We start from the raw sequence: 14,070 nt of genomic DNA on the forward strand, positions 1-14,070 counted from the left end.
ATAGATAGATAAAAATAAAAATGAATGTTGGTGATACCTTTATTTTACTGAATACAATTGACTGAAAACGTAATATGATTTGACACGCCTTCACTTAAGACTATTATTAGTATCTAAGTTAATTTCATAACTACACAATATATAAATCTATAACACGTTGTTTTTTAAAAAAATAAACATTAGCACTATTTAAAAACATTAAATTATACAGCTTATTATAAAATATTGCATTCAACTGCATTAAATACAAGTTAACAAGAGAATCTACATTAGAAACTCCATTGTATAGATAACACTGTTATTATCAAAATACAGAAATCTTCACACGCTTTGTAAGGCATTGGGGGTTTATAGTTGTCTATTTTAATATCATGAAATTATAAACTAGCATTTTAAATTGGTTGACAAATTTAACCTAGCACCAATCTGCCATATATGTAAAGTCATGGAACAACTTATGATCTGCAGTAGAAAGCGGGCGGGGCTCTTTAGGTGGCGTAAGCACCGCAGCTTCAGATGTAAACTCACTGTCAAAGTTGCTCACATCTTCTAAATTATTAATTGTTGGCACAAATGGTGGCTTCACTTTACGCAAGAGAAGTTGTTCCCAGTTAACGTTACGGAAGAAGGCTTGTTTTTTGACATCTTCAGCATCCCTCTCAGAAGAACCCAAACGTCTTTCTGGATTTTTCCTTAACAAACGTCGCATAAGAGCTATTGCTTCTAAAGATAGTGTTCGAGGATAACGGACCTCGTCATTAACAATTGAATCAAATACCTCACCCTCATCTTCACCAGGGAAAGGCGATTCACCAACAAGCATTTCAAATATTAAAACACCAAGACCCCACCAATCCACAGCTCGAGTATATGAAGTTTCTGTTAACACTTCAGGAGCTAGAAATTCAGGGGTGCCACAGAATGTACCAGTGCGGTCTCCCCACCCCATACCCTCTTTACAAAGACCAAAGTCAGCAATTTTAACATACCCCTCTGTATCTAAAAGTAAGTTATCTAACTTTAGGTCCCTATAAATAATGTTATTTTCATGTAAATACTGTAGGCCTAATACTACACAAGCTGCATAAAAAACTGCTCTAGGTTCAGTGAACACATCAGCATGAATGTGCATCATAAGATCACCTCCAGCTGCATATTCCATGACAAAACATACATGTTGTTCAGTTTGGAAACATGCAAACAAGTTTACCAAAAAGGGGTGTCTTATAGCGTTAGCTACCTCAAAGATCCTTTTTTCAGATAACAGAGAATCTACTTCATCTCTGGCTATTATATCACCTTTCTTTAAAGCTTTTATAGCAAAATATTCATTTGTGGGTCTGTATTGAGCAAGGATTACTTTGCCAAAATGCCCTCTGCCAAGAACACTCAATAATCTGAAGCTTTCCATAGACATTTCACCTGATTGTCTCCTGGTGTCTTGTTCTTTGCCTAAAGTGTCAATAACTGACGAAGAGCGCGAAGAAGATATCCTAATATTACTTGTAATTTCAACAATTTGATCCTCATTACTAGGGAACTCAAGAACCAGTTTAGGTGAGGGTGAAGGTGGATACTCAACCAGAGGTGCATCACAAGATGGGGTTTGTGGCTCTTTTGTAACATAATTATCCCTGGTATAAGAGTCTTCTAAAAATGCAAATGCTTCCTGAAGTTCTTTCTCCATTCTAAGAGTAGAAACATTAGGTGGTGGTTGTATTGGCAAAGTTGGCTGGGGTTGGGGTGTGGCTGGTAATTGTGATGTTATGGGTGTAGAGGGTAATCCTAGTGGCCGTACACCAGCCATGCCTCCTAGAGTAACATTTGGGTTTTCAATTTCTCTATTATCAATTGAAGCAGCTTCAAAACTATGTTGCTGTGATTGATTAATATGAGCAGTTTGAATATTCTGGATGGAAGGTGATGAGCGTTTCAGAAGTCTGCCAAGTACAACAGCTGGAATATGCATTTCACCATAAGAGGGTCTTGGTATGTTTTTCCCTTGTTGTTTGATGATTTTACGCTGACGTTGCAGTTTTGGCTTTCTTGAAATAATAGGATTTAAGAATTTGATTTCAGCAAACAGTAACCCTTGAGGCTCAAGTTCTAAAGCCATGCCATGTCGAATGTCATCAATAAACTCTTCTAATCTTAAAAACTTAACAGCACACAACCCGCGCCAGTCCTTCCAATGAATTCCAATTTCAAGTTCTCTTGATTTATCCAGTTTGAAGGTAAATCTGTAAATAAGAACAATGTCATTACAGTATGCAGCAAAAGAACAGTAAAGTTATGAAAATTGGTACAAAATATTTTCTAAATTTCTGTTAATTTATATTAGGATTCAATCCAAATTAAATTATTTTTTCTATGTTAAAACATATAGTAATAAATTGAAAGATGAGATGAATTTATTCAACTATTTGGAGCATATCCAACTTAGACTGGTCATTTTGAGGTTTTATATAAAATATCATAAAATGGTCTATGGTGTTCATAAATAATTGCTGTTATAAATGTTATTGCTACAGTGTTTGTAGGGCAGTAGGAGTTTTAGTCACACCACAAATATGTGTTATACATGGCGTTAGGCACACAGATAAGATATGAGTAATAGCTACAGAATTACTAAAGATTGTAATTCCAGGAAAGCAAGATATAATGATAAAGTCAATTAACCTTTCAGTTTATTATATAATCTAGGAAATCATATCTTAATCATACCTAGATTAATTTTATTCTCATAGTAGTAATTGTTAATAGTGAGGTAAAGGAATGAGTTCATTCAAAAATCTTGATCTTCCTAGGTTAAGTCTATAAAAATGGGAAAAATTTATGAAATTATACATATATTTTTTTGATAATTAAATGTTTACCTTTGATCCCAGGCTTGCTGTGAGCAAGGCCTCCAACTAGTCTGTGCAACAGCATGGTTGTCTAGCTTCAAGACCGCCATTATTTCATTACTTGTATCTTCTTTAATGCTGTAAGTGTACTTCATTGAGTTACGTATTGTAACACCTTTTACAAAAGATTTCAAATCTGAAGGGCTTGCCATGGGGTCTCTGCGGCTTCTACCAGGAACATCTTCAAGAAGGTCCTGGCAGCCCATCAATCTAACTTCTAGTGTACCTGTTACTTGAACACAGGGACTTATCAATGGTGCAGGCGACAAAAACTGGGCCCGCGATCCACTGCCACCAGAAAGACTCACATAGCCAGGGCTGGACCCAGTGCTGCGTAATTCATGTCCTAATTCTATAAATGCAGGGCTCTCCGAAGGAAGCTCCTGTCTACGCATATCGAGAGATCTACGTAACAAATCTAGCTTCTGTGTAGATTCCAAAAGGTTTGTTTGAGCTTCTTGTAAAGCTTTCTTATCTGTAACTTTTTTGTCACTTTGTAGAAGTCTTATGGCATTTTTAGAGCCCTCTACAACTGCAGCTTCAATCCTCAATCTGTTCCTTAGTTCAGCAATTCTTTCATCTAATAATGCGGCAACACCACTATCTGTATTTTTACCATCACCATTTGCACCTGCATTATCTCCTTTCTGTTGTTTGGTCAACTTAGAAATACGTAATTTTAGGTATTCAATCTTATCTTTAGAATCAGCTAACATTTGATGAGCTTCAGCCAGAAGCTTCTTGTCTCTGGATTGGTTGCTGCTACTAATACTCTGTATCATATTTTCAGCACCTTGCTTAACTTTCAATTCAATGTTCAACTGTTTTTCAAGTGAGGCCAACTTGCGGTCTGTAGTTGCTTCCCCAAGTTGCCTTTGTTGCTGGGCTGCTTGAGAGGCCAAAATAATCTCTTCATCGTAAGAGAGGTCTTCCGGAGACGTAGGAGTCGACTGACCACGAGACAAAAGGAGCTGGGACTCCAATTCTTGAAGATCTGATTTGAGTTCGTTAAGTTTTATGTTAGCTTTTTTGACAATATTAGCGACATCAGAGAGTGATCTGCGGTCTGTGGCAACCTCGCGCAGTTTTTCGGCTCCCTCCTTTATTTTAAGTTCCTTACGTATTTCTCTACGTATGACATCCTTGAGCTCCTCCAACTTAGACGGCAATGCTATTTCTGGAATACACTCAGTTTTAATTCCATATTTGACACCGAGCTCGTGGAGAACTGGGTGTCGAACATAATCACTGTGGTAATAACCTGGCTCTGCCATAATTGAGGATGCACAGTCTAACGTCAGTTAACCATAATTATGTGGGAAAATATCACTACTATTGCAATGATCACAAAACGTAAATGAACGTGAGACTTTTCTCAGTCGGAGCAATATATGGAATTATGCGCAAAATCATGTTAAAGTAAACGAATTTATCGTTTTTATTGTAAGAAATCACAAAACAAAACAATCTTCACAAGTTATACGGTCAACGAAATCAACGAAACGATGAAACCCTACCATTAAACCATAGACATATAGAGATGATTTACATCATGGACAAACTTGGCAATTACTTGGCTTAATCTACTAGAGAGACTACATTTCTTGGCATATATTATTATTTTTTTATTTCCAGTATCCCACACAGTTATGCAGTATTTTTAAATATTAATTGATTTTAAATTACTTGTTAACACAATAAGTTCTCGTTAAGTCTAACCCTGTACGCTATAGCCTTAACATGGCTTTGACTGAAACACACGACTTATGTGATCAGTAAATGGCTAATATTAGTTTGATTGAAAGGGTTCTGAATCGTAGCTTTGTTAAAGAATAGACTGATAGTGTTTATCAGCTTTTATTTGCACCTTGGCATTGTTGCTCTAATATTCTGTGTTGTATGAAAAAATGTTTATTTTTTCAAGGCTTTTTACATGAACCTACGAATAAGATCAATTGTAGTTGCGACATGAAGATGCATCAAGGCATTAAGAGAATAAATTAATGTTTAAATTTTAAGACGCTACTATGCTGCGCTGCGTACATATTGACAGCATTTTGACTGACTGTCAGTGTCACGAGTCGCTGATCAGAATTTTTATAATCTGTTTCGAGTACCGAAAACCCAGATAGAACTTTCACTTCCTTTTTACATAAAAATCTGCCAGTAAAGAAGTATTCAAAATAGATAACACCTTACACGATTAGTTTAGTTATTTATTAGCATATTGTTCAATCGTTTTTGGTTTTAATTCATAGAATTTACTGGAAAAAAGACGATCTGTCAAAAAGCGCCAGTCGTTGAAGAAAGAACACCTATCATCTGTCATACTTACGAAAGCTTGGTCATCGGTTTTAAATGGAAAAATAATGCCCGTTAAGGTTGATATTACTCCACCACCTCCAGCAAATTCCAAGCAACCTGGAGTAACAAAATCTTTGCTTTATAACGGATCCAAATTCCAAGGGCACCAAAAAAGCAAAGGTAACTCCTATGAGGTCGAAGTAGTTTTGCAGGTTAGTAACAAAAACAAAGTACGCAATTTTAGATAACTACAAAAACTATTATGCTTTCTAATATTTAAAATTTACTATTAGTTTAAAATCAGGCTATTTGTGTTCTACTTAGCCTAATGCTAGTATTTTTTTTTTTTATCTCAACAGTTATTTAATAATTTCTTTATATTTAGGTGGAAGCTTTACTAGTTTAGTCATCACATTAAATGTTTTTTACAGCATGTAGACGAAGAAAACTCTTATCTTTGTGGGTATTTAAAAATAAAAGGTTTGACTGAGGAATTTCCCACACTGACAACATTCTTCGATGGAGAAATTATATCAGCTAAATATCCCTTTCTCACAAGGAAATGGGATGCTGACGAAGATGTTGATAGAAAACACTGGGTAAGGTCTTTATAGTTAAAAGTATTAGATAAATTCTGAAATCTTGTATTTTTTCTATAATAAGTGTTTTGTATTTTCAGAGTAAGTTTGACCTGTTTGTACCTTATTTAAAAACATTTAACTCAGATTCGTTTGACTACGACTCTCTTGCAAAGGCTGACTATGTTTTTATGAGGTGGAAAGAACACTTTTTAGTGCCAGATCATACAATAAAGGACATAAATGGTGCTTCATTCGCTGGTTTTTACTATATATGCTTCCATAAGAGTGCTGCCACAATAGAAGGATATTATTACCACCGGAGTTCTGAATGGTAAGTTCAAGCTTTTATTCACTTATTTGAACAAAAAATATCATTTTAAAGTATTTTTATTAATTAAAAATTTTCTTGTAATTTTTAATAATAGTTAATTAAAATTATTCTTGAAATTAAGCTTGTTTATCAATGTTTGTTATCTGAATTGGTTCTAAGTTGTTATTGTGGCAAATCTTAGGTATATTGCTTTATCTAGTTATAAATAGTCAGTAACAAGTAACCTGGTTAATCTTTATGGAACATTCAAATATTTAATTGTGTTATTATTCTCAAATATGAATTATTACCAAAAATAATCTGTTGTTATGTTCACTTGCAATGACAGATAAAACCTAGTCATATTAATATTTTTTTTTACTCGTTAGCTAGTGAAACATTGCCAGCAGATTCTTTTAAGGTGATATAAAGTTATTTCAAGATCTTTTAACTATAGTTACGCTATGTCCCATTGCTATCTTTAAGTACCTAATAAAAAAAGCATTGTGTACCAGATAGATTTATGGTCAGTTTCACCACCTCTAAATATTAGTTAGAATAATTAGTGAAATTTCGCTGATGTTTTTATCTCTTTATATTTCGGTTGTCATATTTTATGGGTTATATTAATGTAATGAGGTAGAAGTGCTGAAACTGACCCCTAGCTTTTTTTTAATAACTTAATACTGACTAGTAAACTTTTTTGGTTTTCAGGTATCAATCTTTGACTTTAAGCCATGTACCGGAACACAGCATCCAAATTTATGAGTTTAGATGAAATCTCCATGTGAAAACTTTAAAATTTGGATTGGTATTTTTGTGTCCGCTAGTACTTACTTGTTCATTAAGGTTTAACTTCAGTCAGTATCCAAATTGTGCAAAGATTGCCAATGTTGTGTTTCTTCAGTAATTTAAGGTAAAGATGCCAGAGCTCATAAATAGTAATTGTTCAGAACAAAGTATGTCAGATGTAAGTGTACATGTGATCCAGGAACAACATTGTGTCTTTCTGTTTTTGCACATACTTCGTCAAGGAGAGCTCCAACTGTTGTAATGTTTGAGGCTTAACACATTGCATGCATTATTTATTGGTATATAAACTGTTTTATAGAGTTAGAAATAAATATTGTGTTGCTTATGATGTTGTTTATCATAAGTCGTTTTTCTGTAGGTTATCAAGAAGTTTTCAAAACCATATACATATTAATTGTAATTATGTAATTTGTTAAGTTTCTTAATAATACTATGTATTATTATTGTGATATTTTGTACAAATAACTTGCAAGTAAGTTGTTTCTATTATTTGATCATTTTTGTTATTAATGTATGTACAATAGTCAGTTAAAAGTTACCTTACTTCATGTAGACTGAAGTATGTGCAAGTACAGGGAATCTCGTTATACTGAACAAGTTAATATATCATTTGGCACCTACTAGTAGGAACTATTATCAATGTTATTGATAAAATTGAATATTTTTTTTCAATAAAACATCTTGCAGTAAATTGGAGTTTTCATTGTTTTCATTCATCTATAATATATTTTATAAGGTACTTAATAAAAATGCATTCATACATTTGATTTCAGTTTTAATGTAACACATTCACTATTTACAATAAAATACTGGCATTGATAAATTTATAGTTAATATTTTATTAATTTCATCCAGCGAATAAGCAGAATTTTAATTTTAGATATAAGTTTTAAGACATTTTGATGATATCATGTATTCTACTGACTAAATTCTTAAAATATTTGTACAATAGTTCTTTTGCTATTTTTAATTATATAAATATAGAAGATGTTAATCTTAGAAAAACATACATTAATGCATTTATAAGCATTTCACATAGTACAAAAACTGGCACTTTAAATATAAATATTTTTCTTTTGATAATTAAATCTTAGGAAGGTACAATTAATTTTTAAAATGTATTAATTCAGGCCGTTTTTGTACTTTATTAATCAATTACAGTATCTATAATAGTTATAGTGTTATATGTTCTGAATAATCATCTTAACAATAAAATACACTGGTTTTTACTACATCTCCAAATGTATTTTTATCTTGAAGTTGTAATTTATCACGTAGAATTAATTTATGCGCCAAATTCGTAGGTCACAGAAACTGCAATACTCACTTTTATAATAAGTATAGAAAAGTAAACATATTGATTTCAATTTACTAAGGTGACTGTGACTACTCAATTAGCAGGTAAGTGTAAGGCTGCTTTTTAAACGGGACTTCGGAAGAGCCGTGCGCAAGGAATAATTCCACAGCAATAGGCTTGTGACTGGCCGTTCTTGATTATCTGATCGTGGTCGTAGAATTTTCCTTACGCACTTCCATAACCTTACACACGTGTTAAAAAAGCATCCTTCGATTCAAAATAATATGAAATTAGAAAGTCCATAATCAACCACAGTACTAGGTAATATTTTGATGCAACATTGAGAACGTTATGGACCTATTTCCTGACTATGCACTGACCTATAAACTTAAACTGATGATTATGTTATAGATGGATTAGTCAGTAGGTTATGGGTAACAGTTCTACAAACACCCTATTCCAAATCAAACATTATATTGTTTGGTTGGTTAGAGTAGAAAGCAATCAATAAAAAAAATACGGCTTAGAAAATGACTTTCTTCAATCGATAATATCGACTAGCGAGCGCTTGTCGTTTATAATTAATTTGGGAAAATAGTTTTTGCGAAATACACTAGGGGCGCTGATATTATTTTCATACAAATGTGTGGATTCTTGACAAAGACAAAAATTGCCCGAAAACCTGCTACTGTGGTTGATCATCTTCAGTTTTGTTATTTCATTTCAAGATACTACGGAACAATATTAAATTAAGCAAGTATAAAAATACATTTTATTCGTCTACCTTCTAGATAGTTTCAAATAGTAAGTTATTATGTGACAAAAACCTAAATTCTTAAACTAAGCTTTGGTGGGATCGTTAATGTGTAATGTAATAGTTCGGTAATGTAAGTATTCAGTATGCTCTTAAAAAGCAGAGACATCAATGTGTTCTGAAATGCTAGTACTCTCGTTTCATGACTCTGCGTCATTGACTGCCTCTTGTGAATGTGTCAAAGTCGAGTCTTAGATTAGCAAAACTTAAATTTATTAAAAGTACATAAGTATTCCTAAATTGGCAAGCACAATCATGGCCAAGTTTATTAAATAAAATGATAAATGAACACGAAATGTTGCATTAAACGGAAATATGAGTTTTGGTGGGTTTCAAATGTCCGATTTTGTGTTTAGGTTGTTTGGAACTAATAATACGAACAAATACCTATTAATTATACCTACATACACATATGAGTGATTATTATACTCAATAGCAACATAGCTTTCTTGAAAAAATAAAGTGGCAAACCTGTGCCAATTTTATTTCTTATTTAAAAAACAATAATTTGCGATACTTAATAAAAACACCAAACATCTAAAGACAAAATACATTCACAACGAAAAATTATATAAAAATATACATCAAATAAATATAAATCAAGAATTATAATTAATAGAACAATTTACATTAACATAATATAAAACAACGATAATACTATGTGAACAATTTATCAGTAGAAAAGTAAAACACTTAACTTAGATATATTTACACAACTTAAAACTGCTAACAAAAAATAATAACTTAATTATGACTGTAATATTTGGCTTTGAAATAAATAGGCTAATATATTGAAAGCTATGGACAGAAATGACATGATTCGATATATAACAACACCACACAAAACGATTACCTACGTTAGATTAGTGATAATGTTGTGAATGATTAAAAACCTAATATTAAAAGGTAATAAGATATTATTTATTTTCCACAAGTAGGTAGTGTTAATTCATTTTCCCCATAGCTTCCAATATACGTCGTCGGGTAACATCGAATTGTCTAATATAGGGTGAGACAAGCTATCTCTTTGAAGTCCCTTCACTGCTAAACCAATGTCTAAGCCCGAGAAGACTGTAAAGGTCCTGATTGTTAGTGTGAGGTCGCATTGGGTTCGTATGATGTTGCACCACTCTATGAATGTACCCTTTCAGCTGCTCCGGGTATGGTGGTGGAACGCTAAGTCCCGCATGAGGGTAGCCGTGTAGTCGATAGTTATGAGGATACGAATGGTGGTGACGCCTAGGGTTCTCGTGTGTATTATAAACGCCTCCTATTTGATTGCGACCAGGCCAGTAGTCTTGCAAGTGTCGAAATGGATAGTCAGGTGGAGGCGTCGGTGAGTGCTGACTAGGCCAAGGATATCTATAGTAGACTCCGGATGGATACACGTTATGGATAGGTGTCTTCTCGTTGTAAACCAAATCCAGGGGAACGTGCGCCGGTGCAGTATCCTGCTGCTGTTCTTTTGGCTTATTGCGACGGTATTGCACTTTAGTACGAGTACCTAAAATGCTGTCTTCTTTTAACCCATTTTTATTTTGATCTTTGGCAAAGTTGTCGTCCGTAGTTACGTCGGCATATCGGCTGATCAATTTAATAGCTTCTCCGATATCGCTGTAATCATTTTCTGGGTTTAATTTGCTCTGATCACTATTTTTCTTTAATAATTGCGGCGATGAGCTAGAAGTTTGTTCAGTTTCGTTGGGACTCAAGGTATCGGAGGCAGTAACACTTGGATTTTCCTTGTCGGATTCCTTTACAGGCGTTGAACCGGTTTGCACTTCTGTCGAAATATTCTCCTTTTCTACATCCTCGGAACTTTGAGCTTCGGTACGATTTTCCAGTTGGTAGAGAACAGGGTCAACGTTAACATGTCCATACACTAACTCTTTTTGTCCCACGTCGGTGCTATCATTTGTAGATTCTGTTTCAGTTAGGTTTGCAATAGGACTGTCACGTTTAGGTTTATCTGGATAGTTGTGGATATTCGTCAATACATTTTGGTTTAATATATTTGAATTGTCGAAAGAAGCTGTATCGTTTTGATTGAGAGTGTTTTGAAGTTTTAACAGTTCTAATTCAGCTTCGATGCTAGCGTCGCCTTCAGGTTTGTTTCCATCTTTCTTGTCAACCTTAACATAGTTAGGTTGCAGCTCTTGAGCCTGAAATACAAGAAAGATCGATTATAAAATTTGCACGATACAAAGACCCATAGAAGAAAATGTTAGGAACATTATAAATTATTATATGCGTGCCTATAATTCATTAAAGTGAAGTAGTACCTGTGCGGATGGCTCCTGTCCTTGGAGAGGCGATGCTTGAGGGTCTGGCCCGATGGGTATGGAGAGCTGTAGTGGTCCAGGTTCGTCTTCGCCATAGTCGTACAAAACGTCTGTGTTCACAAGGCCCCCGCTCGGAGGAGTCGTGAACAAAGCGTTTAAGTGTTCCAGCAGAATACGTTCATGTTCATCTTTGTTAACTGTTACCACCTGAAAATATAATACAATCGGTTAATGTGTGTTTGATCCAAGTTACTTTAACTAAATATTTAAATATATTTTAAGTGGAAATCAGAAATATGAAAATAGTAGAACACCTTTATAAAATAACATTAATGTTGGATACATTAACGTTATTTTGTAGCGAACGAGAATTAATATGCTTCTTTAGATATAGGTACCTTAGGATGTTTCACAATAAAAAAAAAATCATGTAGGTACACTAGGCTAGACAGCAACTATTAACTAAATATCTATTCAAGATCTTACCTGAACGCAACCGTTGCGGTCAAGCCTTTGGCCTTTGGGACAAACCAAAGGCGTTATGAAGAGAGACTTGGTAGTGATCCTGCGCGGAGGGGCATTCTGATTGCCGCTTTCCGGACTCTGGAGCCAGGTCTTCCATGCGAGCTCTGCGGCTTTTCGGTCGAGGGTGCGAGGCGGCGCGCGGGTTGTCGCCACCGGCGCCGGCGCCCCCGCCCCGGCCTCCTCGTCCGCCTTCACTAGTGCGCACGACACCAGCAGTAACGTCGTCCACGTGTACCACATCGCAAACAACTGTTGACAACAGAAAGGCTTGTTACAACACTGACAATCCATACTATCTAGAGACATTAACCGTGTGGTTAACCGATCACAGATTGCATTTTAATTATTTGTACCAAATGAAGGGAAGGATACAAGTTCAAATGCAATTACAAAGTAATTCTTCTGCTTGCACTTAAACTAACCATATACCTAATCATATTTAATGGAAAGGTACCTAAAGGCGAAATAAGAGGCTGAAAATAAACGTAGCAGAACGATTCATACTAGTTTAAAACCTTTGCTTGACGCAATTTGCAACAACAGTCTTCTCCATTGGGCGTTTCAAAGTCAAATAATAGAGGTATAAAAGTAGGAAATTGTGCAAGACTTCATTATTCATTGCACGTACAATAATTACATTAAGCAGGTATTTATAATCAAATCATGCGTTACAACGTAATGTTAACTTGGATAAAGTCCAGCAATTGCCGTTACATTATTTATTATACGGTATTGTTATAATTTTAAATCAACTGGGTAAATGCACAAGAGATCTCGCGGTCAGATACGGCTAACGATTTCAATATCTCATCGGCTGTGAACTAAGAAATTGCTCATGCTCCCAGGCTCAATGTGATGTCAACTGGATCAAGGTACGACCTCATCCATTAGTTCAATAGCTCGAACACGAATCGACTGTATTCATTAGCTATTTGCATATTAAATGTGTGTGAACATCTATCTACTCTTATCTGTAACATCTTTGCTTATCTTAATCATCTACTTTATTATGTATATTTTAAAATATTGACCAGTTGACATTCATTATGTTCGCTTGGGATTTATCGGCACTTTAACAGTTTAATTACCAATTTTCCATAACAGGAAGAAGAAGTTTATTGTCATATTGCATTGCTCTTCGATAGAGTCAATAAAAAAGCGTGATGTTTCAACGTTAAGTCAATTAAGTATTCTGAATTGAGTCGTGAATGTGGTCCGAATAATCATGGTTCCGACCTTGAAGCCCTTTATCATCGGAAAAGTGAAAGTGTGTTAATCATAGACTATAACTAAAGTGTAGACACATATATGACGCCTTCACTTTTTTCTCGTTTTAAATTACATTTACGTATGTCGTACTTAAGTGCATGTAAGTATTCAAATTGATAAATAAAAATATTGTGTGTCTATTAGATATTTTATTTGGTGTCAGTGAAATCTTCGTCGGAACAAATTAATTGACATAAGAACTATTCAGGCAAGTACGCACATTTGTGAAACTTAAGAAAATGTTTTGCTTTTTACTAGTTCTACTATTTAATACTCAAGCTTCCAATTTATGGGCACAATAATTACAAACGCCCGAATAATTAAACAAATATAAAAATATAACATTATCACGTACCTACGTATAATTAACATTCATAAAGTTTTTATTAGTTATTAATTTAAAAAAAAAACATAATCTAGTCTCTGGTAAGAATTAAAGGTTAGCCAAAAATCGTACTGGTTACAGTACAAGTTTCCACGAATATATCGTGAGTATACAATTTATGTACTTCGTAATAGCTTGAATCAGCGCGACAACGATGTGGTTTTACTTTAGTAATGAGAAAGCGAAAGAAATTACATGTTACATTTGGACGAATGGTACGCAAATGCTCTGTAGTTACGTTTTATTTTACACAAACAAATTGAGTTAAGATTTCTAAACAAACAGTTTTAAGGTTAGGCATTGAGTAATGGAATATTTAAATCGAAAGAGAAAACATTGCGCTAAAATAATCGCAGTGTAGAGCAAGTTCTAAATTTTTTTTAATTTAATTTAATTGTATGGTCAACCTGGTGTCAAAGTTGTACAAACTGCCCGAAAGGTCTATGACATGGCTTAGCAACTGATAACTTAACAACAACAAAATGTCATCTCAAAAATTAAGAAAGGGTCTCATTCAACAAGTTTTACTTGCAGCAATAAGTATGTCTATATTAACTAAGTAGTTTTATAACTCAATTTATTTT

General features: G+C 34.2%; 3 protein-coding genes across 4 annotated transcripts in view; 1 reads left to right on the top strand and 2 right to left on the bottom strand.

Moving 5' to 3' along the window:
- Positions 1–25: 25 nt before the first annotated feature.
- Pkn (serine/threonine-protein kinase N) lies at positions 26–4,425 on the bottom strand. The gene is made up of 2 exons (XM_076117605.1): positions 2,877–4,425; positions 26–2,240 (listed from the first exon to the last, which is right to left on the bottom strand). The coding sequence occupies exons 1-2, from the start codon at positions 4,178–4,180 to the stop codon at positions 416–418; spliced, it is 3,129 nt and encodes a 1,042-aa protein (XP_075973720.1). The 5' UTR covers positions 4,181–4,425; the 3' UTR covers positions 26–415.
- A 560-nt stretch (positions 4,426–4,985) lies between these two features.
- LOC142975001 (glucose-induced degradation protein 4 homolog) lies at positions 4,986–7,605 on the top strand. Of its 2 annotated transcripts, XM_076117609.1 has the most exons (5): positions 4,986–5,080; positions 5,165–5,422; positions 5,642–5,809; positions 5,890–6,122; positions 6,816–7,605. In XM_076117609.1, the coding sequence occupies exons 2-5, from the start codon at positions 5,276–5,278 to the stop codon at positions 6,877–6,879; spliced, it is 612 nt and encodes a 203-aa protein (XP_075973724.1). In that variant the 5' UTR covers positions 4,986–5,080; positions 5,165–5,275; the 3' UTR covers positions 6,880–7,605. The 2 variants fall into 2 exon arrangements, with proteins under 2 accessions (XP_075973724.1, XP_075973723.1); XM_076117608.1 differs by having other exon boundaries at positions 4,995–5,422.
- A 53-nt stretch (positions 7,606–7,658) lies between these two features.
- Positions 7,659–14,070, bottom strand: part of LOC142975000 (uncharacterized) — a 42,317-nt gene continuing 35,905 nt past the window's right edge. Inside the window, exons 3-5 of the mRNA XM_076117607.1 lie at positions 11,794–12,081; positions 11,308–11,514; positions 7,659–11,187 (exon numbers count right to left, since the gene is read on the bottom strand). Coding sequence (XP_075973722.1) covers positions 10,045–11,187; positions 11,308–11,514; positions 11,794–12,072 — 1,629 coding nt within the window. The 5' untranslated portion in view covers positions 12,073–12,081 and the 3' untranslated portion in view covers positions 7,659–10,044. The remainder of the gene's footprint in view (positions 11,188–11,307; positions 11,515–11,793; positions 12,082–14,070) is intronic.

This window comes from Anticarsia gemmatalis, chromosome 8 (genome assembly GCF_050436995.1).
Source record: "Anticarsia gemmatalis isolate Benzon Research Colony breed Stoneville strain chromosome 8, ilAntGemm2 primary, whole genome shotgun sequence".
Lineage (NCBI taxonomy): Eukaryota > Metazoa > Arthropoda > Insecta > Lepidoptera > Erebidae > Anticarsia > Anticarsia gemmatalis.